Genomic DNA, 23,871 nt, shown 5'->3' with positions numbered 1-23,871 from the left:
AGAATGGAGTCCATTTGTTTCATGCACAATATGTCACCCTTCCCTTTCCTCTAACCCATTTATCTTTGCTCTGTTTCTGACCACAGGGCCACGGCTGGACAGATGGTACGTAAGTAGACCATTCATAACAAAGTGTCTGTTAAAAAAAAACGGCCGACCAGAGGATGACTAACATGAAATGGGCAATGAAAGATGGGCCAGTCTCTAACAGCACATTGTAACTGTACAGCAAGTATACGTTTCTAACAAAGTGACCTGCATTTGCAGGTTGATTATAAATGAAAATATTATAGAATCCAAAAGCAAACAGATCCTGGGCCACATGTCAGACGAAGGCTCATTAAACAATTGCACAATTGATTTATGAAGTCTCTCCTAGTCATATATCCGCCATTGCGTATAACTGAGACCCACAAGCACAGTGACCCTCTGACAATGCCATTGCTTTACATTAGAGCTTTGGTCACTGTTATGTCCGGTGATGACAGATTTCTTTCGGCATTTGAATATTTTTAATCACTTTAGGCAGTGAACTCTGGGAAAACAAGAGAAGTAGAATCTTACATTATACCCAACCTTGCTAATTTTTATTTCAAATCCTAACAGCAGTGTTCCAAGTATAATGGCAGCAAAGAGAAGACAAAATGTCTGTTATTACCCTTGATTTCAGAAGAATCACTGGGCTAGCAGTACATTAATAATCCGTACTGACCACTGTCTTGAGTGGTCAGTCCAGCTTCAAGACCTCTCGCTTCTCGCATTGTCTCTCTTACTGTCACATGCAATCATGCATGCCAGCACACATTCCTACAGTGGATGGAGATGAACTTCTAAAATTAAATCATACATTGTTTTCCTCCTCCTCTCTCTCGCCTTTGTCTTTCCCTTCAGCCATGTTTCACTTCAAGTAGAGAATGATTTGAGTGCTGGGTCATGGCATTATCCTTTTTTTGCTTAAGGAATTGCTTCAGATCTGCAAATCGCAAAGTCTAATCAAAGATGAGCAACTGAAGGAGGACAGGATCGCTGTGTAGATTAAGGCCAACAAAAAAAAGGCAAATGTCAGGAGGTCCAAAATAACCGCCCCTTTTTATTATTATTATACAATTATTTCAGCTTCCCGGATGTTATATATGAATATAAGCTGTAGTTTTACAGGCCTGCCTATGTGCTCTCCATGTATCCAGGCCACAACATTAATTCTCAGCTCTAAGAGAGTTTTAATCACTGTCAGACCAGACTGGACTTTGGACCCTCTGCTTAGCCACAGATTTAAGCCTAAAGACCAGCCCTTTGTTTTCCCAAAGCTGTGCTGAACCCATTAATTAAACTATTCTTGCACTAAGCAGAAGGATATCAGGGTTACTGTGCAATTGGGTCACAACAGGAATCCCAGACACTATGCACTTAAATGGACTGGGTAGTTCAAAAACTGCACAACATAAATTTTAAACATGGCTAGGACTGACAAATACTTTTTGTTTTATATCAAAGTACAATTAGAATGCAACTTTCAAATGTTTTAATTGTATACAATGTTAAAGGGTCCCAGGGCTGCCTTATGTACTTCTGTGAGAGTTTGATGTGTCCTCCTGTGTTTGTTTGAGTTTCCTCCAACTGTTCTGGTTTCCTTCCAAAATTAAAAAAATAATAAATAAATAAAAAGTGGCTATGCAAAATAGTCCATGCGTGAGTAGTGTCAGCCACAGATGCCTTACTGTCAGGATTGTGCCAGTTGCATTCTGATTGGCTCTTTGTACATCCGTGTATACACACTTCCATGTATCATTTTTAGTACTAGCTCTTGTATTGGTCTGACCTAAATCACCTTCTACACATCATGCCAACGAGCAGACTTGTGATGGGTCCATTTGCATGTCAGTCAAACTTCTTTTCTTGCAGTAGTAGCCGGTTCTTGGCCACGTAAGTGGCTAAAGCCACCAGACAATCCCTAGGCAGAAACTATTGAAGGAAATGTTGGATGAGATGTTCCCAAACTTCTATGTATGCTATAGCGTTCTGTTTTAATCTCTCAGTTTTTGGAAAAAATCTAGATATCATAAAATATTACCCATCACATCAGTGAATATTTAAAGAATTAATGTGTCCTTTCACTTATCTTTTGTCACTAGGCATAAAAATGGTATAGCAGATTAAAACTGATTACCCTAAATCTGACAGAATATATAAACCACAGATGGACATCTGGGGATATGCCATTAATATTATTTAATCTACAACTGTGAGGAATCCACAATACTTTAACTTCTAACACAAACACTGTTCAGTTAAACACAAAAACTTGACAGAATTAAGGTTTTATTTAACAGATTTATTGACAATTATTCAGTTAAAGGGGAAAGGGCAAAATTAAATACAGCATATTATATACAGTAAAAAAAATCTGCCAAAGAGATCAGAAAACATCTATTTATTCAAAATATCCCTAATAAACACTTTCATCTCTGATAATACACTGTTAATCTCCGAGTTGACACTTACTCCATTGTGTCTCCATATTTAGTGACTTTGGGGCCTGCAGGTGTTGTAAGACTGGGAAGAGTGTCCTCTAGACCAGCAGCAAAAAAAAAAGAAAATAATAAAAAATTAGGTTTTGTGGAGAAGCCTGAAAATTTTGTAATATTTTAAATCTGCCTTGCTCTTGAATGCACACAAACACACAAGATAACAAAACTTGTATACAGCAAGTATGACCCCTAGACTCATGTTGCAAGGTACAAAATCACTGCTAGAACTTCAAAACATAATATTTATTCAGTCTAAAGCCATTAAATAAATTTGAAACGAAAAGCTTTGTAGGCATCATAGGCTCTCTGAAAAATGAGTGGTCCAAAAAACACCACACAGCAAAATGTGGAGTATGTTACAATCGCAAAGCAAAATGGGTAACATGTCAACTCAACCTTCTGTTCCAATATTTTTCACCATTTGAATGACAATGATGTAATAACAGTGTTGTTACGGATTAAATAATATATATTCTGAGAACACCTTGTATAAAATTGAGGATGTTTCCTCACATTTAATAGCTCTCCAGGCTGTTTGCTCAAAATCCATCTTTTTATGAAGACCCAGTGTCTATAAATGGATAAAAAGCCTCTGTCTGGTATGCTAGGCCTTCTCTCCGCTCATGGCAGAAAAGCTGCATTTGAGTATTTTAGACAATAAACTACCAACTGTTGAAAAGTATGAACTGAGATGAGGATAGTGCTCTATTCTTGCTCCATACATGGGGTTCCATCTACAGCAAAAATAAATATTTTATTCAAATAGTGAAAAAACCTACAAGTTTAACTTCAGCCACTTAAAAACAATAGTCCCCTCCCACAAACATATTGTTCCACCTTATAAAGCAGAGCTTCTGAATATAAAATCAGAGAACTGCATTTCCCCACAATCGTAGATGTCCCCTTTAAATACATCATCATCCTTCTGCAAGACTGTCACTGATAACAGCGATTGATATAATGTCGACATAAAGTCAACACAAACTGTGAATACTTACTGGCCTGGTTGGAGTCGGGAAGTACTCCTGTCTCAAGAAATAACCACAATTCTGTGCACTTCATCGTCTCCCAGCGAGTCACTGAGTAACTGAACACTGAGGAGGCCACTGTGAGTAAAAACCAAATGAAAGACAGATACCTGTAAAGTTATATTCACTCATCCCATGTGTGCACTTACAATGAATATGATGCACAGTGTTGACTTACCAATAGACACTAAAAGGTTCCACTGCAGGGGATATGGCAGTCTCTTTTGAAGAGCTCGCTGTACAAAGAAAAGGCTAGCTGTACCTGGTTAATAAATAAGATTTTAAGAGAAATGATACAATAAAACCTATGGAGGGTTTTGTTTGACAATATTATATAATTAAACAAATAAAGAAATAATTAATTAAAAGGAGAATTGATTAATGTTGCATTAAACAATTAAAATGTGAAAAGCTTAAACAATTTTGTTATTTAAATGTTCATATTAATCTATCATTTTAAATGATTAAATACATTATTTAAATAATACAATCAAGTATATATATATATTTATTTTGTGTACCATGAAATAATTAAATCTGTCAACATCGTCTGTCAGTGGGCGGGCCTAACTCTAATCCATTCAGATTAATTGGCTAGATTGTGCAGTAAGGCACAACAGATTGATCACGTACGTTAGATACTTATTTCCATCTTACTAATACTTTTAACATTTTTCCCTCCTAAAATTAAGAGTACAGTGCAAAGCTGCCCTGAACTCTTAAGGGACGCTGAACATTTAATTGAGGAGGCATTAAGAAAACACCCCTGCTGCTCTGTTATCTTCCACTCCATCAGGTTCCACCCCAGCATCTGACAGACAGCCTGTAGTTAGTGCTAGCTATAGGTAGGAAAAGATCCTAATGTTAGCAAACAGCAGGCTATCACCTTTTAAAGCTATCATTAGTAGACAGAAATATGACTCTAACGTACATGAGACCTTGCCCTACTGCGCAATCTAGCCAATCAATCTGATTGGATCGGAGTTAGGCCTGCCCACTGACGGATGATGTTGACAGGTTTAATTATTTCATGGAAAATAATTAAATAAACAGTTTAGTTAAAGAAAATAAACAGTTCAATAATTAAGTTATTTAAATAATACAATTAACAAAAATATTTAATTGTTATTTAAATGTGCATTTTATTAAATTTTTTATTTAATTAAACAATTCTTTTAATTAATGATTTCTTTATTAATTTAATTATATATTATTGTCACAAAAAAAAAACTCCATAAAACATGACACTGTTTCCTTTTTAATTAATTAGCGCCTGACATGGGTCTTTATTTTGAAATGTGTAGGCTTGATGAAATAAAATATTAACAAATTGTGTCATTATTGGTCACTAAAAGTACAAACAGTGGTGATAAAGTCTAGTTATGTTCCCTAAAACAGTAGTTCTCAAACTGGGGGCTGCAGAAAAGCATTAGAGATTGTGCCGTGAAAGACAGCCCCATATATTTCACCGATTTAGGACATCTGCTAAGTATGCAATGCTGGTTATGTTTTTATTGTTTTTTTTTTATTTCTACTTTTTGGGGAGTGTGCAGTGGCACTTGTCGCAAAGCAAGCCCCATATTATAAACAGTTTGAGAACCACTGCCCTAAAATGTTCATTCTCCAGCAGGAGAGGTTTGTAAGATTTCATTATAGAACTGTGTAAAATAGCATAAAATACTGGAAATGAAGAATAAAAAATAAATAGATAAATTGGGCATATGACATTAACAAAATTTTTACATCTACAAATATTATACAATTAAAAAAAAAGGTACAGTTATTCCTTAATTACAATTATACTACTTAAAAAAAAGTATGAATATGTAACCTTGGGGGTACCACCCCAGTGACGACAGTATACTTCTGCATTTATTGAATACTGTGCTAAAACAATGTAGGGTAACTAGTAGACTTCACCTTCTTTATAAGCAACGTACGCAGACAGAACAATGACATCCATTCTAGTATTTGCACTTGTCCACTTAAAATGCAGACTGACAGGTAAAACTGAATAGAGTGAATGGGACGGGAACAATGTGCAGTCTTTAAACAATTAAGCACTGATATAGCAGACTAACCAAACATTTATGTTTGTATGTCATTGCATTTTAAGACCTTTAGGGTCCTCCCATTGTTGACACAGGTAATCAACTGTGCACACAGCTTGTGCAGTCTCCAGAGAAAATCCTTGCCCAATAGAATATGGCTCTCTGGAGCAGGTACAAATGAGACAAAGGTCACCAAAGCAAAATGAGTTTACAGCCCCAGCACTGGGGTGTGGAGCAGTGGAGCTGCATTCTCTGGAGTGGTGAAAAGACACTGAATATTGATCAAACATTATCCAATAGCTAATGATTTTGTAGCTGAATGCAAGCAAAATCCAAGCAGCAATGTTGCAAAAAAAGTGTAAAAAAAGGGAAGACAGGGAGCATACAACAATAAGCAATAACATTATGACCACCTTGCTTCTACATTCATTCATTCATTCAGCTTCATTGGCTACACAGGAGCATTTTGTAGCTTGGCTATTACAGACTGTAACCCTTCTGTTGCTCTGCATATGTTGTTTGCTAAGTTTCATTAGGTTCTTCAATAGACAGGACCCCCACAGAGGAAGAATTACTTATAAACAAATGATCCCCCAGCTAAGTAATTTAGACCCCTATAAATAAACCCCTATTTCACAAGGTAACCCTGTTGCCCAGGGATCTTAATGATCCACGGTTTAGTCACAATAACACAAGGGAGAGACTCAGAAGAGGAGACAGGACTATCCGGAAGTGTCTGAAGTGTACGTAAGAACTGCTTCTTTTATCCCATGTTGTCTTACACAGCCCACAAAATGTGACTGGGTTGTCATTATTCAGAATTTGTGGGTTGATAGGAACTTCAGATACACAAATTAAAACGTGCAAATACACATTTTCTCCCTGTAATACCAACCGATTATGAAGCTTCCTGTTCCTTTCATAAATGCATGAGACTGGCAGGCGGCATACTGCTCCAGACCCTGAAAAAAAGGAGCAGGCAAATAAGAATTACTACACTATTAATTCTGTATGTTTATTTATTTATATATTTTATAAATAGTGATATATTATATATATATATATATATATTAGTACCAAAGAAAATTCTGTAAGCAAATGTATCACTGTTTTCTTTTAGCTATATTAAAACAAACATTCACAGGGCCTTTATTAAAGAAATATTTAAAAATGGCTCTGTTGTAGACGGAACAATATCACCACCACTAAATATATCTGATAACGTTTTCTAAAATCTTCTAAAAATTTCAGAACTAACAATTTCTGACTAAATTTATTTACTTCTAAAAGATTTGTTGTTCTGTTGTCTGTAGTAGTGCTGTAAATCACTTCTGAAAATTTGTTAACAGGATTGGGCATTTTAATTTGGAAAACACCCAAGTGGAAATAAACAGTCAAAGCTGTGGCTGAGTATTTGGAATGTCAGTGTTCCAAATTTAGACACAGTCTTAATTGTTCAGAATTCAGAAAAACAGTATTTTCTACGTCATAAACCTAATAGGAATCAATCCTGTCATCTTGTGCGGAGGAGCTTATGAGCAGCAGAGGGGTAAGAATGAGATGGAGACCAATATTGCATATTCATAGACCTCTACTAAACGAATGTGAAGGTTAAAAGGCATTGTTTACTTTTGTTTGTTTCCTTTGTGGGGTGGAATAACTAACGACCAGAGTGGATTTTAAACGATACCCACAGAGGGACACTTATGCAGACCGTTTGTGGTGCATTATGGGCAGTAGTTTTTCGCGACACCCAAACACTATTTTCATATCAATACACTTAAAATGCAGATTTTATTTTTTAAACTCTGGCGTTGGTGTATTAGCAATAAAAAAACCGGACATTTCCGTACACAACTCAGCACTCACAGCCTGGTCTGAAGCAAGTATCACTTCAGCTGATTTCACAGTGAATGTAAATCAAACAGCGCACCGGGTGTTTCGCCACAACAGCGTCGTCCACTTTGCTGAGACCGAGGTTCACCATCTCGGTTAGATTTGAAGTATATAACCCTCCAAGAGTTTTTTAAAAATGTTTTCTTTACTTCTGCGCTTGATATCTCGTGTTATTGAGCAGCAAGTTCATGACTAAATATCTCCCTCTGCTGGACTGGAGCCCTTAGTCGGTTTCAAATAACACCAAAAACCAACAAAACAAAACTAACATAACAAACTAACATAACAAAAAAGACTAATCAGAAACTTACTAATCAAATCTTTCGGAAAGTAACAATCCTACATAAGAAACAGAAAATGTAATTAATCTATAACATGTAGTGTCCTGGGGTTTTCAGACATTTGGCCATGAGGCCTCTGTTGGTTCTTGACAGGGGATCCAGGTGTCCATACTGTGACGACAAGGAGGTACATTTGTAAGGAGGGAAAAAAAATTTAAATGCACTTTAACATTTTGTTATGCTAGAAGACCATGGCCAAATAAGTAGTAAACAATACTTTGGCTGAGAGCTTTGGTTTAGAATCTGCACTGTTTCAAAGCAAGTCCCACAGACAGAATGTGGCAGCCAGCATTTCTTATACCATAAACCCTAGGAACTGGGTTGGAGAAGTAGTGGGGACTAATTTTATATTCAAAATTATCTGTGCATACCAAGAGGTTACATCTAAACCACTTTAGTTATTATCACATTTCTAATGCCCTAAAATATTTGATTAATTAAAAAAAAACAATAATAATAAAATAAGAACAAAAAAGATTGATTTAGGCCTTTATCCTTTTTTACTGAACCAGCTGGGCCTATTCTCTCTTCATATATCAGAAGGAAACTATGCACTAATTCAAAGCCACAACTTTAAAAGATGAATTCAAATTCAGAGCAGATTTTTGTAAACACTTTATTCTGGAATTCACACTGATCTGAAGTCATTTTGCAGCCAACTCTCAAAACATTAAAATTATTAAAAACAAAAATGTAGAACATTATAGTTTTTCTAGAAATATGTCTTTAAATCTAACCATATTCATAGCACACTTTACTGGTAGAAAACCCAATATAATAATGCATACACAGATCAACAACACAAAATGCTCATCTGCTCATTTCAGCTAGGTTTTCGTCCAGTTTGCTGCAAGGTAATGTCTTCCCTTTAACTGATTATGCACTGCTGATTCAGCTGGAAGCCTAGCATTAGGAAGAAAAGGAAGAAGTGTTTATAAGTGTCTAGACTAAGCTGTGCACAATAGTCTAGTGCACCGAATGCTGCTGTGTACTAAAAAAACAGCTTTCTGAATTGAATACAGGAGAGCCAATCCTAAGTCATTCACATTTATCAGTTCAACAACAAAACAGCCTGTTGAATTCAAAGGCATACAAATGGTTTGGCAAATGATCATAGAAAAAATAATGAAGAATTCTTGAGTAGATTCATTTTTAGGCAGATCTGAATGAAAAATAGGGTAACTATTATTATTAGCCATTAATCACAGTTGTTTTATTTGCTCAAACCTGGACCTAAATTACTGATTTTTCAGTTTAAAATAAATGCACTTATTTGTACACACATGATTGAATAAAATGAGCTTAATCAAAATGGACATATTGCTTTCTCATCTGAGCCCAGTCCTGAGCCATTACATTTAGCAATTAACAGACTTGACTAAATATACCTTAATTCTTGCCATTATAACAAACAATCATTATTTAGAGATACAGGGAGTAACTTAGCAACATGGTGACTAATCTTGCAATGTCAGACTCTTTAGGGAGAGGCAGGTACCTTTTGCCTCTTAAATGTGGACAAGAATCTTATACTACTGCAGGAAAAGCAATCTGACACGCAAAAGGAACGATCACAAGTTTGCTATTTTGGCAAGACGTGTAGGAGGAGGCAGATAGTCAATCAGAATGCAGCTGGCAGAATCCTGACAGTGAGGCCAACACAAAGTATCAGGCTCTCCATCAACTTGTGGGTGGAGTGTCTGTGGCTGAGACTATGTGGTGAGTCACTTAGAGGGGGAAATCAAACCCAGGCCTCCATACTCAGGAGATTAGAATTTATTCAGTGAGCCACCACTAAGCAGGCAAGGGCAAAACTCATGAGCAGAGCTAAACAGACCTAGAGTGATTAACACAAAAGGAAGGAAGGAAAAAAAACAAGGGGGACCAAAGCCAAAGACTTAAGGACTGAACATGTGTTTATTTTGTTTACATACGTTTGCTTTTATTAACAGGAAACAACTTTTTTCTTTTTCCAACCCTTCCAATAAATACGCAAGGCATCAAATGAGGAAAAAGAAACAAGTGAGCTTGAATGGGTTTTTTTTTAAAAAGAAGAAAGGAAATGTTTTAAAGAGAAAGGGAGACCTGAGCAAAACCACTCAGAGGCTCTACCAAAATTACTAGCCAGTCCAACACCAGGACTGCGCATAAGATTGTGAGTGAGCTTGGCTTTTAAAGGGTAGCCACAGGTGCCTCTGATTAATGCATGGCAACCCTGTGTATCCCAGCCAGGGCTGGTACCTTACCTAACTTTTGTTAAGTTCATCAGTGAACTGCAATGTATTGTGCATGTATACCATTATTTCATACCAAGCCTATGAAATAAACTTAAATAGGCAGAAATCGGTGCATTTTGGATGCTGTTAGCTGCCAGCTAGACAAGTTGAACAGTGCACTGTGATGGGCGATTATCTAAGAAATTAAAACATATAATTTTCATGTATTTCTTTTTAAACAACAATATAAATGTATGTACTAGTCAATGTTATATACTTGTAAATAGTACTTTTAGTTTTCGTGGTTTTCTTCAGTACAATGTATTAAGTTTCATTTCATTCATTAAGCTGAATCTGTGTTTTTCACTTTTGCCCCTTCATGCCTTTTTTTAGACAGAGGGCAGCTGTCTCCCACTAGAGGAGCTCTCTGGTAGGGTCTGGTATTCAGTTAACCTACAGCTATGGATGGACCCCAGGGTCAAACAAGGAAAATGCATTAACAGTTTTTAAATATTAGTGCCATTAAACTTTTACTGAGTTAACAGGTTATTAACGCATTAACTGTAATAGCACTACTACGTAAACTTTAAAGGAGTTATTTTCTCCAGATACTACTTTATGTTATGAAACAGTGACCCAATGTATCAGAGTTGCTGTACTACAACTATTTTAAATGTGAATGGCCCCATGTAGGGGACCCACTCTATGGAACATCATTACACTTGCATTTAGGGACGATTAAGTAATTTAATTCATCGTAAGTGAGTATGAAAATTTGGGGAAAAAAATCACATTCATAGTTTTTTGCTACTTATTGGTGATAATAATTAATTGTTACTTTAACATAAATGACCATTCACTACCTGTTTGTCAGGGTTTTGATGTGATGTTTCTGCATTCGGTGTAGATCAGGCCAGTTGTAGGAGACAGGCTGGAGGACTCTCATACCTTCAGCTAAACCAAAAATTAAACATATTTTATAGTATCGTAAAACTAATCAATAAATAAAAACAAAATAATGTTAAATCATCTTTATGTAGCATGGGGAGAGATTAAAAACGTTTTTAAGGTCTCACTTATCTGCTGGCCAATGTGAGGCTGCCACCTTCTGTCTGATCCTGTCCTGACAGACCCCCACTCAAGCAGCACAGCTAGAGAGCATTGGGGAACAATAATTAGTAGTAGCTGTGGAGAATTTGTTTCTTTTTCAAAGAGCTGTTGTAAAGCATTGGATCAGAATTTGACTTAGTGATTGCACAAATATGACATAGTGAACGAACTAAATAATATATGTATATATATATATATATATATATATATATAATAGAATAAACACACAGATGTAGGTGGTCCTACTTGAGCTGATCTTTGGTCTTGAGTGTGTGACATCTAGAGGAGAATCTGCCTGACGCTGAGGTCGTTGTGTGCGTTCTTGGCGTCTTTGGCAAAGACCCACAGGTTGATAAGGAGAGTTTACTGGAAACATTCCTGAATCCGAAGCATGTGTGACACTTTTCCATATACTGACATCCATTTCTTTTTCAACATTGATTAACTCCTGTAGAACCAATATGAAAATAACAAAGAAAACATTATTAATATACCTTCAACCACCGATCTTTGAATATAATGGTAATTACAAGTCACTGGTTGTAGTAGAGTAAGGAACAATATAGTATTGTAAAATATATTATAGTATAATATATAAATTACTCGAGTCACATATTTTTATGACGTGTTATTGTGCAAATCCCACGTTGCCTTTAAATTTTTTAAAGTATAGGTTATTGATCACCGAAACACATATTTACTAGAAAATAACAGAGGCCTCAACAACTAAATACAATATAACACATTTGTACAATTTATTCATTTATTATAGTTTATATTTCTTTTGGGGAGGCTTGTCTTCAGTTTCTAAAAGAAAACTGTAGGAATATCTTTCCCCACTTCCTATGTTCAGGTTTAATAGTTGGTTGCATTTTCACACAATCCAAGTAATACATTCAGTGATGTGAAGGTCTGGGCTTTGGGATGGCCTGTTTTCTGTTCTGATAGATTTACACATTTTAAGCTTTTTTGTCCTTTTGACCACAATATCCAGTGAAAAGCATATAACCTGTACTTAATAGTAACATCGAAAATGAATAAATGAAAGGTGGTCTCTGACTTTGCACACATCTATTTTTGTATTTATTGTTCTGAAATGATGGATCAATTAATATTTAGTTTACACTGTCACACCTGTTCTTCAGAGGTCAAATTATATTTGCTTTTCCCAGTAGTGTGAGACTGCAACAGCACAGGGGGAAGCCTGCCAAACATAAAAAAAATTACCAGCTCAGTATTCTTCCCATATCTGAGAAGGAGACCTCAAGTAAAAAAAAAAAGAAAAGAAAAAGTTCAGTCAGGACCTATGCCTGTCTTTTTTAATGTCGGTATCTGTGTAGGTCAGGAAGGTCTGCTGGACGTCTTGCAGGTGTCTGTCTTGGGAAAATGACTTCCTGGCCTTCGCTTTGACCTTATTCACCTCACAGACCACTGGAGGACATGATAAAGGCTGTGTGACGGGGTGATGGCTGGGAGAATACATACACCTGACAAAGCATTCCACACAGATTGATCAATCATAATATACATTGGCACCTTTACTCACTGTCCATTTAAAAGGAAACGAAGGCTTAACTAATATATGAGATATCCAATTTTGGAGCATCAGTTTAAATGTGATGATCACTAATGCTATGTTTAATATTATGTTATATCAATTTTGTTACATAGATACAAATGTCTACAAAACCGAAGACACACAAAATGATATTTGGCACCAGCTGGTCAACAAGTAAGATGGAATTGTCAGACAGAGTCTAAGTAGCCTGGACTGTAAATAGATTTAAAGCTGATTTTAACTAATCAATTTATATTTCTTGATTGTTGGAGGAATATTTTCAGATATTGAATGGCCAGGGCCACATGGTCGTTCCACCTATGACTAGTACAAATTGTGCATCAGCCTAAAACTGTACAGCAGAAATGTATATATTACTCCTTAATTTGACCTTAAATTCTTAGTGATAATGCACAATTAATTTTGACACATTAATAAATTCAGTTCAATGTTATTAAATATACCAAATGTACCTGTTAGTACTGGGGTATTCATCTTTTGCTGTCCTTTTTGTGACAGGTCTGCTCTGGCAACGCCCCCTAGAGGTGATGGCTGTAACAGTGCATGTATAGGCTGTGTTTGCAGTGAGATGTCGGGCTGTATATGCCCTCTCTGTACCCAGATGCATCACACATCCATTCAGACGCAGCTCATAGTTGAAAATACGTCCCAGTGGCACAACAGGAGTGCCCCAGCTGATGTGGAGCTCATGTCGTCCCAAGACGGCCACCATCAGGCGGCTAGGAGCATGATCTAGGCCCTCATCAGTTTGTACAACAATGCTAGAGCGCAGACCTGCCGTGTCCCAAGAACCCAGAGCGCACACACTGAAGGTGTAAGTAGTGCTCGGACACAGAGAGCTTACTGTGGTCCTGAAGGAGAGAATTGTGTTAGTCCTGAAGGATCTGATGGTAGATTGTGGCTTCAATGCATACAAAAAGCAACAATTTTTTAATCATATTATAGCGATATGGTAATGTAGAATTAGGAGATACCCCAGGGCATTTATTGGTATGGTGTGGTGTTCCTGCCCAAGCTGGCAATCAGACCCAATTCTCTTCTAAACCAACCTGTATACTCGCCTTAAAAGTGATGTTTCTGATTTTCCTCACTGTTTGCTAACTCTCTGGTTTGTTTGTACACTGGAAAAAGACCAGTTTTTGTATGCAGCACTGGCTCAGTTAATGGGACTAAGTGGCTTGCCTCAGACTGGCTCAGGCATTCCTTCTGGGCGTTGGTGGATGAGCCACATCTGAGAAATGGCATCTGGAGGTGCTTGGACTATGGAGAGACCTCCAAACTTTGAAAAGCATTAAAAAGATTGAGGATGTTGCCCTATTTCTGTTCCATAGGTGGGTAAAATAAATTTATTTTTGCAGTTTCAGATGATTGCTTAACACAAGTTGAAACAGACTCCAAACTTTCTATGAAAGTAAGCACAAACTGACAGCGCTCCAAAACTAAACAGCTCGAGTTGCAAAAGAGTTTTGTAGTAATTTATACAATGAATAAAAATGTACAGACAAGTTAAACTTTAACTGCAAATCAGGTGTAGGCAGCTTCTTACTCAAACATGCCATTCCACCTTAAAATATGCAAGCTTCTGAATGAAACCAAACCAGAGGAATAATTTGTTTTACTGTGAGAGCACTTCTCTAGGATCTTCATGTTATTATTATTTGTGTGTGTCCTCTTTATCATTTTTTTAATCATCTTAAATTGTAAATAATATTTGTTTTGGTCATATTACTGTAGATATTCAAGCACCACTGTTTAAACTCGACAGCACTGACAGTAAACAACTTACCCAAGTTCTGTAGTTGTTTCCACTAGTAAATCATCACAGTACACTTGAAATGATCTGGGCTTGGCTGTTCCTTTAGGCTCTACCCATGTTAATCGCACCTGAGTAGCTGTGCAATTGATCACACGCAGCTCCTGTGGCATTCCTGGTCTACTTTCCATTCTCTCCACTGTCACTTGCACAGGGTCACTAAAAGCACTAGTGTCACCGTCTGAGGTAAACAGTTTGAGGCGTAGAGAGAGCAACCGTTTAGACTGGACATGGGAGTGAGGTAAAGTGAACTGACACTGTGAGCCACAGTAAAGTACAGTGTCTCCATCGAAAAGACTGCAGACAAAATGGAAAAATGCATAATAAGTGCACAGATTATATCTTGTGTATTCATTGCTATAAAGATTAATCCCAGATAGCAATGAATGTTTGGCCCAGATTTGTCCCAGATATGGCACACCTATAGTTCTCTTTTTGCTTACATTTGGCCTTGAATGACAGATGATTGATGATTTTTTTTGCTCAACTCAGCCACATGTCCAGCTTTTACTGACCACATATCAGGTGTGTAGTGGAACAAATCTGGGTTAAATCTATATTTGGTCCACACAACACTCGCCAGTGCTATATCTCAAACACAGATGATAAAAGCGAGACAGATTTGTCCCAATTATACTATATTCTATATATGAATAATAGATAGATAATCTATGACATGCTTTGTCAAAATACCACAACGACAAAGAACCATTCTTCCCTTGTCTAAGCAACCCTTTTCGAAACAGCCAGTTTCAGAACCTGTTGCTTTAAATGAAAATGAGCCACCCACAGCAAAGCAAGCAACAACACCAGGCAAGGCACACTGAAGCACTTGTTTTAGAAGTTTTATCTTTTTTTCCTTCCTTCTCCTCTGTTGTTTTCACTGTTTTACGTTGCTTTCTTTCCTCTATCAATTTTATAATTTTTGCTAAGTCCTCTGATCTCCCCACTCATTATTTCTGTTTTACCTGGCTTATCTCCACCACACAGCATGGTTTAAATTATTCCATGTTTTCTAAATTAGGCCACACAAAAATGTAACTGCTTCACAGTTGTGGGTTAGTGGGCACGCCTGATTTTCTTAACTTGTCCACATTAAAAACATTTTTTTGTCTAGTAGCAAATTTACAATTATTTAGCAATCTTAAATATACTATGCCTTTGTAAGGATAAATAAACTGATTAAATTCATTCCATTTTAGAGTTATGCATCTTGTTGCTGCTGCAAAAAAGAGTTATGCAATATGTAGAATTGTTATCAATTTTACCAAGTCTGCTTTTGTTGAGACCATTCTAAGATCAACATATTACAATTGCTGCTGTTCCCTTTTTGGCTGCTCCTGTTAAGGGTTGCCACAGGTTTTACACTGGATGACCTTTCTGATGCAACATCCCAGTTTACCTGGTCCTGGCTGAGCAGCAGACACTGGCAGATCACCATCAAACACGACACAGTGATCCAAATCAAGGATCAAACACCATTATAACAATTATTGGCTACTTGTCAGACACAAACTGTAGATTATTTTGGGTACAATTATGTATGGATAATTGTTTCTAAACACACCAGGTAAAAGGAATCCAATTAAAATAGGGCTAAAATTTCATACACACATGTCAATGCTCACCTATAAGTGACTTCAAGACCACTCTCAGGCTCCAGTTTCTCCCATGAAATGATGTAGGTCCATGAATCTAAGTGCCGTGTTGTAACAGGCGATGGTTTTGGAAGACGTGCCAGCTTTCGCAGGCAAATACTGAGCTCATCCTGTAGCTCTGGGCCCATGGATGGAGACTGAGAAAGACACTACAGATGAACATAAAAATGGAGAAGTAAGGGCAGGTTAAAACAAAATGCAAGGCATTAAAGGCAACATTCCCGATTTTAATCAAAAAACACTTTTTATAAAATTCTGAGGATATTTGCTGCTCTTTTTAGTCGTTCCGGTATGCTATGCTTTCTCTCACCGCTCATGTCAGAGGCATCTGGAGTTTTTGGCAATGGAGAGAAGCCTCCAAACTTTGAAAAGCGCAAACCGAGATGAGGCTGTTGCTCTAGTCCTGCTCCATATGTACATATTTTTTGCTGTTTTGGATTACTTAAGGTGGAATGTCTCCAAATTCAGGAGTTACTTGTAATTCAAACAGTGAATAAAAACTTACAGACAATTTAAACCTCAGCCATGTACAAACATTTGTTTTTCCCTCAAGTATACCGTTCCACCTTAAAAGATGTAGAGTTTCGGAACATAATCAATCCATAGAAAAACATTTCTCCACAATCGTAGATGTCCTCTTTAAGGCATTACAGTTTCTGTTAGGTAATCATTACGATTTACTAAAGAGATCATTTTGATCTACAAAAATGAAATAATATAAAGTAATACAACCTTAAGCTGTTCTTCCAACAAGCGGTGCTCTCTAACTCGAATAACTCCAGCTGGACGAGACACAAACACTCTGACCACCCTTAAAGAAAGAAACAGATGGATGGACAACAGGGTGTGAGGGAAAGAGGGCAAATTCATATTTTTGAAACATATACATTTTTACACAAAACCTTGAATCCAAAAAACAGTAACTTTTTAGGAGAACACATGCACACTTATGGACAATTTAACACAACCAGTGGACTAACCAGCATGTGTTTTCGGACTGCTGGAGGACACCAGAGCACCCAGAGGAAACCAGTGATACTGCCGCTTGGTTAGCATGTGTACATAGTACCAATAGTTCATAATATTTTAATAATAATTATTGGTAGTATAAACGCATACTAAGCAAGTAGGATTAAAGTAGGATTGTGCACACATAATTTGTGTGTTTTGAAAGATGGCTCAGAGAAACTCACATAGCTGAAAACCAAGTACTGTCTGGATCCCCACTCTTTAGTAACCTTAGAAGACTGTTTAGAAACGCAGGTACAGAGGATGCCTCCATCAGAAGGGCATGGCCATCATCCTCAGAGGCCAGACAGCTCAATGCAAAGCAGGCAGTCTGGCCTGCCTCTTGCACTGCCCCATTTGAAAGTAGAGCTTGAAGGCTGCATACCTATGGGAGATGACAGAAATTCATTGTAGGAGCTGCTGTCAGTGCTTTAACCAGGTCTTCCACCACATTTGTTTTAAAGCACCAGTGCCTTACAGTCAGTGGTGTAGCACAAAATCCAAAGGCCACCCACATATCTTCAGCTCTACACACTTTAAGAGTCTCTCATTAAAACCTAATGAATAGTTCAAGTGGACCGATACTTGAGTTTCTGTGGCCATAATTGGCAAAACCTTGAATTCTACCCTGTACCAGAAATTCCTACAGGAGTGTATCCTCTGTGCATGACTTAAAGCTAAAAACACAAGAATATGAATCACAAGAGCAAGGGATGTCTGATGATTGAATATTTTATACCAGTGTTTACAGCGAAATAAATTGAATATGGTTCTCTCACCAGTCTACATTCTTTTGCTTTAGCCAGGATGACACTTCTGCCCTGCTCACTTCCACACAATCGACCAATGGTGAAGGCAGCATTCATAGCAGTGTCTAAAAGCACATTATGCAGAGCATTTCACTTCCTGGGTGGTCAAATTAACCACTTAACCAAAAAAAAATGGTACTGGATAAATCATTTCAAGGCAATGTCTATGATTGTGGGGAACCACAATTATCTCTGGTTTGTTTACGTTCAGAAGCTCAGCATCTTATAAGCTTGAACAGTATATTTGAGAAGAAAAATGTTGTTTGTATGTTGTTTAGGTTTGTGTCACCTTCACTCTGCATTTACTTTCATGCAGTTAGTGCTTACCTGAATTTGGAGTCTGTTCCAACCAAAAAAATCAGAAACAGCTAAAATTACCCAATCAATATTACCCACCTATGGACCAGGAATAAAGCAATACCCTCACCTGCTTTCATGATTTTTAACATTTGGAGGGCTCTCTCAACCATTTTTATGACATGAGACGAGAGAGGGTATGTTTAGCATGTCTGACCGAGCCACTTTGTTTTTTTTAACCATTTCCTAACACTAACACATTAGAGCCATTTCCAGCTCACAGAGTGAAGAGCTAACAAATGGTGAGGAAACATCTTCGAAATGGAAAACAAAATTAAAATCATTAATGTCACCTTTAAAACAAGCACAAAATGCATAGATATTGGTTGCATAACCTTATAATAGTCTTACAACAGACTATACATATATTTGTCTGTTTTAAGATACATACACACACACACATATATATATGTGTGTGTGTATTTTTTTTTTAAGATTACAGCTTTTGCTGCAATGAAAAACCTGTGCAGTGCTGTGGACCACCAGGAATTTGATTAAAATTCAGGTCCAACCTTCCTTACTAAGTATTGTTGCAGAAGTTAACAAAGCCATCGCCATTCACTGGACAATTCTCTTTATTCTTCTCATTGACACTGACCTGTGTGGTTGTGAGCCAGGCATTGTGCAAGACAACTGAATGTCCTAGAGGCTGATGAGCAAGATGCAAGCTTTTGGCAGGCTTTCTCACACAGAGAGAGTCGTGCTAGAATGAGAGCTACTGAGTTAACTACATTCTCTTTCTCATGCTCCAGAAGACACACCACATTCTCGAGGACTTGACTGAACACATCTTGGTCTTCAAGCAGCCACCGGCATCCTGAAGGGGTGTCAACCTGATTGTGTTAATCACACACACACAAATGTACAGCGAAATTTAAGAATATATTTATGTATCATTATAAACATGGGCTAAAATATAATTTAAAATATAATTTAATATAATCTATATTTTTCAACAATATACAGTGACCAGAATGAAATGGTGTCTTTGAAATTTGCACAAAACTGTATACAACACTTTTTGTTACAAATTTAGTATGAATAATTAAAGAAAATAAATATTCAAAGGCTCTGTACTACCAGTGAAGCTATGGCTCCAGCAGCATTCAAAACAATGTCTGGCTCATCTTTCAGCAGGAGTTGTCCTAAGGTCCAGCAAAGGTTGTTGTCATCATGAGTCCATTCCTGAAGTTTCTGCACCATGGATTTGTTCTCTAATATCATCCCAAAGATATAAACTGCCATGCTACACAGCCTGAGAAAACATAGAAGAGTCCAAATGTGCCAGATGTTCAGATACGCTTGGTTATCAGCACTGCTACCCGTTCAGATCCTCCTTGTGCCTGGTTGCAGGCAATAAATAGAATCTTCACAATGTAACTGACAGCTTTATGAGAGTTTTTCATTGCTAACTGGAGTTCAAATGGAGGACACTCTGGAAGTCTAGAAAAATGGCCTATAAGACTTACCAAAGCAGAACACGCTTATTGTCCATTTTTAAAGATAATTCAGAGCTTTTCAAATGGGAGAGATGTTTTCTTATTGAGATATGAATATTGTGATTTTGTTAAGCAGATAAAACATAACATTAGTAGGATCAGGAACTAAACTAATGTTGAGTAAATTTCTTCTGGATCACAAACGACACCCTCACTAATTCCGAAGGTATATAGAATAGAGCACCATTCACAATAGATCACTCCAGAGAACACAGTCCCAAAATTCCACAGCCCAAAGCTGAGAGGTTTCATAGCCTTCTGGCTAATGCTTGACACGCTGTGCGCGTTTGGCTGCCGCTTCTCGCCAGTGTGTGTGTGTGAATTGAGCGTTCTGAGCAGTGTAGATTGTAAAGCGTCCTTGGGTGTCTAGAAAGGCGCTATATAAGTGTAACGATAATAATAATAATAAAAAAGACACATTCTCATCCCATTCTATTGACAATTCATTTTCCTTGAGATTTCACAAACTGTGTGAGCAGAGTACAGTACCTGTGTCAGCAATATATGCACCTTAGAGTAATGTTTAACCCTTTAGAATACGCCAAATAAATAATATCTACATAATGTCAGGTTCCTGCACCAATTAAAAATTTTCTTAGAAACATACCCTGTAAACCAATCATTTAGAATCCATTTATTTTAATACATGTCAATAAAATAATGACAATAAAACAAATTGCTCCTGTTCCAAATGTGTTTTTAAGTTCAGTGTATATAAAATAGGTTTACGACCTATGACCGTGGGTTTATGGTCTATGACCGTGAAAAAAAAGTAAAACAGAAAAGAAAACAGATGCAGTCCTCCAGGTGGATGGTCATACTTGGTTTAGAGTATGCTGTGCACATTTGACTGTCATGTCTCACCAGTGTGTATGAGGATTGAATGTTGATTGGAATGGTATTTTGTGAAGTGCTGATTGTAAAACGTCCTTCATTGTGAAGAAATGCGTTATAAGTATTGTTATAAGTATAGCAATAAATAAATAAATAAATACGGTGGGAACATAACTTAGAGAAGCACCAGTTCAATGCTACGCATGTTCACTCACAACTATAGACAATTTATGAGTAGGTTGGTGGACCATTCGAGGAAACCAAATCACCCGGAAGAAACCCACACGGACAGGGGGAGAACAAACAAAGCTCCTCACATGCAGTCACCCAGAGCGAGGCTCTAACCCGCAACCCCAGGACCCTGGAGCTCTGCAACAGCAACACTACTTGATATACCTTATGTTTATTCATTCACTCATTCATTCTCTGTAACCGCTTATCCAATTCAGGTTTGCGGTGGGTCCAGAGCCTACCTGGAATCATTGGGCGCAAGGCGGGAATACACCCTGGAGGGGGCGCCAGTCCTTCACAGGGCAACACAGACACACTCACACACATTCACTCACACACTCACACCTACGGACACTTTTGAATCGAAAATCCACCTACTAACGTGTGTTTTGGACTGTGGGAGGAAACCCACGCGGACATGGGGAGAACACACCAACTCCTCACAGACAGTCACCCAGAGTGGGAATCGAACCCACAACCTCCAGGCCCCTGGAGCTGTGTGCCGCCCACCTTATGTTTAAATATTACTAACCACATATCATGAGAATTTAGCAGCTGCATGAGCACTTCAATGCATCGATCTCCGTGTCTTTCCTGAAGAATTCTCTCAGCCAGGGAAGAGTTTCTTTCCTGAGCTTCTTCAAACAGAAGTTTGACTGAAGTAGATACATGACTGAGGCTCGGACACAGGAGCCATTTTAGAGCTGTGCTTCTGTCACACGGAATTGGACAGCAGCTCATCGCTCCTTCAGCTCTGAAAAATGAGGGGAGAGAAAACAGGACAGAAAAAGAAATGACAAGTTTACTTCCTCACAATACATATAAATGATTTACTATATAGCCATAACATTAGGACCACTTCCTTTGTATTTTACCTAGTACATTCTCTCAGCTCTTCTGGCCATACAGGAGTTTTGCAGTTCTGCAATTACAGACTGTATAGTCTAGTTTCCTCCTTTAAACCCTGTTCTTCAATTATCAGGACCCCAAAAGTACAGAGCAGGTGGATCATTCTCAGCACTACAGTGACATAATTGTAGTGGTGTCTAAGTGGGTGTTAATTGTGGATAAGACACAACACTGCTTCTAGAGGGGTTTTTTTTATAAACAAAATAATGTTCTGACTAAACACACACACACAAACAGGCGAGGTATGAATTTCTTGCTGACTCTTAAATTTAAACCAAACAGAATGACAGCTTTCGACAGCTTCTGGTCGAGTACCCCGCAGCCGTTACTCTGGAACAGCAGGCGAATAGCCTTCGATATTACTACCGCTGGTAAAATTAAGATATTCGTCCATTTAGCTTTAAAAATGGCCAAACTGAAATAACGTACACAACTTTAAATTTGCTCGGGGTTTGTTTTAGTATTTATCACGTATTAAAGCTTCTTTTCGATAGAATTACGCTGTTCAGAGGCACAGTCTTACAAGTTGTTTTTCATGTACTGCGAAGAAGTCGTATACGCAGATGGTGAATAAGAAAACGCACGGTATATACTTACTACAGGAACAGTCTGGCTGTTATTTTCGAAAGTCAAACGCCATCTCCATTTTACACGCCGCGTCTTCTCTAAAGCGGGTCCAGAGCTATTTGCTTTAGAAGCAGTGCTAGCTCCTGTTAAAGCCACCCCCTGTTCCTATGGAGCCGCTTGGTTAAAGGTTATTCATGCATTTCTGGTCAGAAAGACAAACTGCCCCGCCGTCCCTAATGTTCAGTGTTTCATGCTTATGCCACTGAGCTTTGAGCTATAACTGCTTCTTTTATTCTTACAACACACAGGGCGACACGGTTTCTTTAACTCTCGTAGTGTTTTGGTCATTAATACGACTCAAGTCTTGAGACTTAAATTAGCTTCCCATGATGTGACTTCTCTAATAACTAGTGAAAGCCGCTACTAAAAATAGTGCTCATTTTTGAGCTGTGGAACTGTGTTTTTCGGAGCAATACAGCACCAAATAAGTTACCAACCTGACCTCACTAACGCTCCGGTGGCAGTTTGGTGGTCTGTTAGAATATCAGCACAGAGGCCATTACTGTAGCAAAATAGGACAAATTACTTTATTATTTCAAAAGACATGCTGGGTGAGCAGGTGTCCACCTACAGTGAGGATGTTCTGGCACTTTTTATTACACATTCTAAACCCTTATGAAATACAACAGTTAATAATAAAAATAATCCACAAAATATTAAGTTATTTATAGTGTGTACGACACTTCTACAGTAATCTACACGATTTTCACCTGTTCTCCCACAGTACACAATGCTTTAGCATTGAAGGAATACAGGGATTCCTGTAGCAGTACCCAGACAAGATCAGACCTTGTGTGTCATACTTAACTTCCCAGTTTCACCCATTTGATGTCAGCATATATTTATTTTGGCACATTATTCAGGGCCTACAATTCTTCATACATCAGATTTTCACTGGATGAAAATGGTGTCTACATTTTTCTACAGTGTTCCTTTTTTTTATACATATTTAGTATTTTCAACTTCCCAACTGAAGGAACCCCTGACATATACCGTATTGACTGTGTCCTAAAACAGCCTGATGTATTTAAAAACTAAGAAGCTTCTCAGTTTCAAGCTGCCAAGTTAGGAGTTAATTGGGCTATTGTTAAGAACCTAGAACCTACCTTTACAGCCGGCTCATTTTTGCCTTTTATACAATTAAAAAATTCAATTGCCAAGTGGGGGCGGTAGCGCAGCAGGTAGTGTCGCAGTCACACAGCTCCAGGAACCTGGAGGTTGTGGGGTTCGATTCCCGATCCAGGTGACTGTCGGTGAAGAGTTTGGTGTGTTCTCCCTGTGTCTGCGTGGGTTTCCTCCCACAGTCCAAAAAAAAACACACGTTGGTAGGTGGATTGGCAACTCAAAAAGTGTCCGTAGGTGTGAGTGAATGTGTGT

General features: G+C 37.8%; 2 protein-coding genes across 4 annotated transcripts; both read right to left on the bottom strand.

Moving 5' to 3' along the window:
• Positions 1-2,343: 2,343 nt before the first annotated feature.
• On the bottom strand, positions 2,344-7,679 carry tmem141 (transmembrane protein 141). The gene is made up of 5 exons (XM_066660260.1): positions 7,541-7,679; positions 6,503-6,569; positions 3,735-3,818; positions 3,527-3,634; positions 2,344-2,569 (listed from the first exon to the last, which is right to left on the bottom strand). The coding sequence occupies exons 1-5, from the start codon at positions 7,592-7,594 to the stop codon at positions 2,499-2,501; spliced, it is 384 nt and encodes a 127-aa protein (XP_066516357.1). The 5' UTR covers positions 7,595-7,679; the 3' UTR covers positions 2,344-2,498.
• A 792-nt stretch (positions 7,680-8,471) lies between these two features.
• LOC136686458 (uncharacterized) lies at positions 8,472-22,572 on the bottom strand. 3 transcript variants are annotated; one of them, XM_066660257.1, is made up of 16 exons: positions 22,465-22,572; positions 21,491-21,712; positions 19,475-19,649; positions 18,993-19,227; positions 18,008-18,102; positions 17,414-17,613; positions 16,953-17,031; positions 16,191-16,369; positions 14,536-14,859; positions 13,202-13,600; positions 12,475-12,657; positions 12,305-12,374; positions 11,417-11,618; positions 11,137-11,211; positions 10,924-11,014; positions 8,472-8,747 (listed from the first exon to the last, which is right to left on the bottom strand). In XM_066660257.1, exons 2-16 carry the CDS (start codon positions 21,697-21,699, stop codon positions 8,672-8,674), a joined length of 2,592 nt encoding a protein of 863 aa, XP_066516354.1. In that variant the 5' UTR covers positions 21,700-21,712; positions 22,465-22,572; the 3' UTR covers positions 8,472-8,671. The 3 variants fall into 3 exon arrangements, with proteins under 3 accessions (XP_066516354.1, XP_066516356.1, XP_066516355.1); XM_066660259.1 differs by having other exon boundaries at positions 12,475-12,639; XM_066660258.1 differs by lacking the exon at positions 22,465-22,572 and adding an exon at positions 21,834-21,908.
• Positions 22,573-23,871: the final 1,299 nt, after the last annotated feature.

The sequence above is a fragment of the Hoplias malabaricus genome, chromosome 2, assembly GCF_029633855.1.
Source record: "Hoplias malabaricus isolate fHopMal1 chromosome 2, fHopMal1.hap1, whole genome shotgun sequence".
In the NCBI taxonomy this organism is placed as follows: domain Eukaryota; kingdom Metazoa; phylum Chordata; class Actinopteri; order Characiformes; family Erythrinidae; genus Hoplias; species Hoplias malabaricus.
Note: the sequence above shows the minus strand (reverse complement) of the source record. Positions and strands in the feature narration are given on the sequence as shown.

Excerpts from the sequence above, each read along its gene's own strand:
- tmem141 (XM_066660260.1), bottom strand. The coding sequence starts at position 7,594 with ATGGTGAACCTCGGTCTCAGCAAAGTGGACGACGCTGTTGTGGCGAAA. Across the intron at positions 6,570-7,540 it reads CTGTTGTGGCGAAACACCCG|GGTCTGGAGCAGTATGCCGC; the intron begins GTGCGCTGTTTG and ends CCTTTTTTTCAG. Across the intron at positions 3,635-3,734 it reads GAACCTTTTAGTGTCTATTG|TGGCCTCCTCAGTGTTCAGT; the intron begins GTAAGTCAACAC and ends TTTTACTCACAG.
- LOC136686458 (XM_066660257.1), bottom strand. The coding sequence starts at position 21,699 with ATGAGCTGCTGTCCAATTCCGTGTGACAGAAGCACAGCTCTAAAATGG. Across the intron at positions 19,228-19,474 it reads CTGGAGCCATAGCTTCACTG|GTTGACACCCCTTCAGGATG; the intron begins GTAGTACAGAGC and ends TAACACAATCAG. Across the intron at positions 18,103-18,992 it reads CCTGGCTCACAACCACACAG|ACACTGCTATGAATGCTGCC; the intron begins GTCAGTGTCAAT and ends ATGTGCTTTTAG.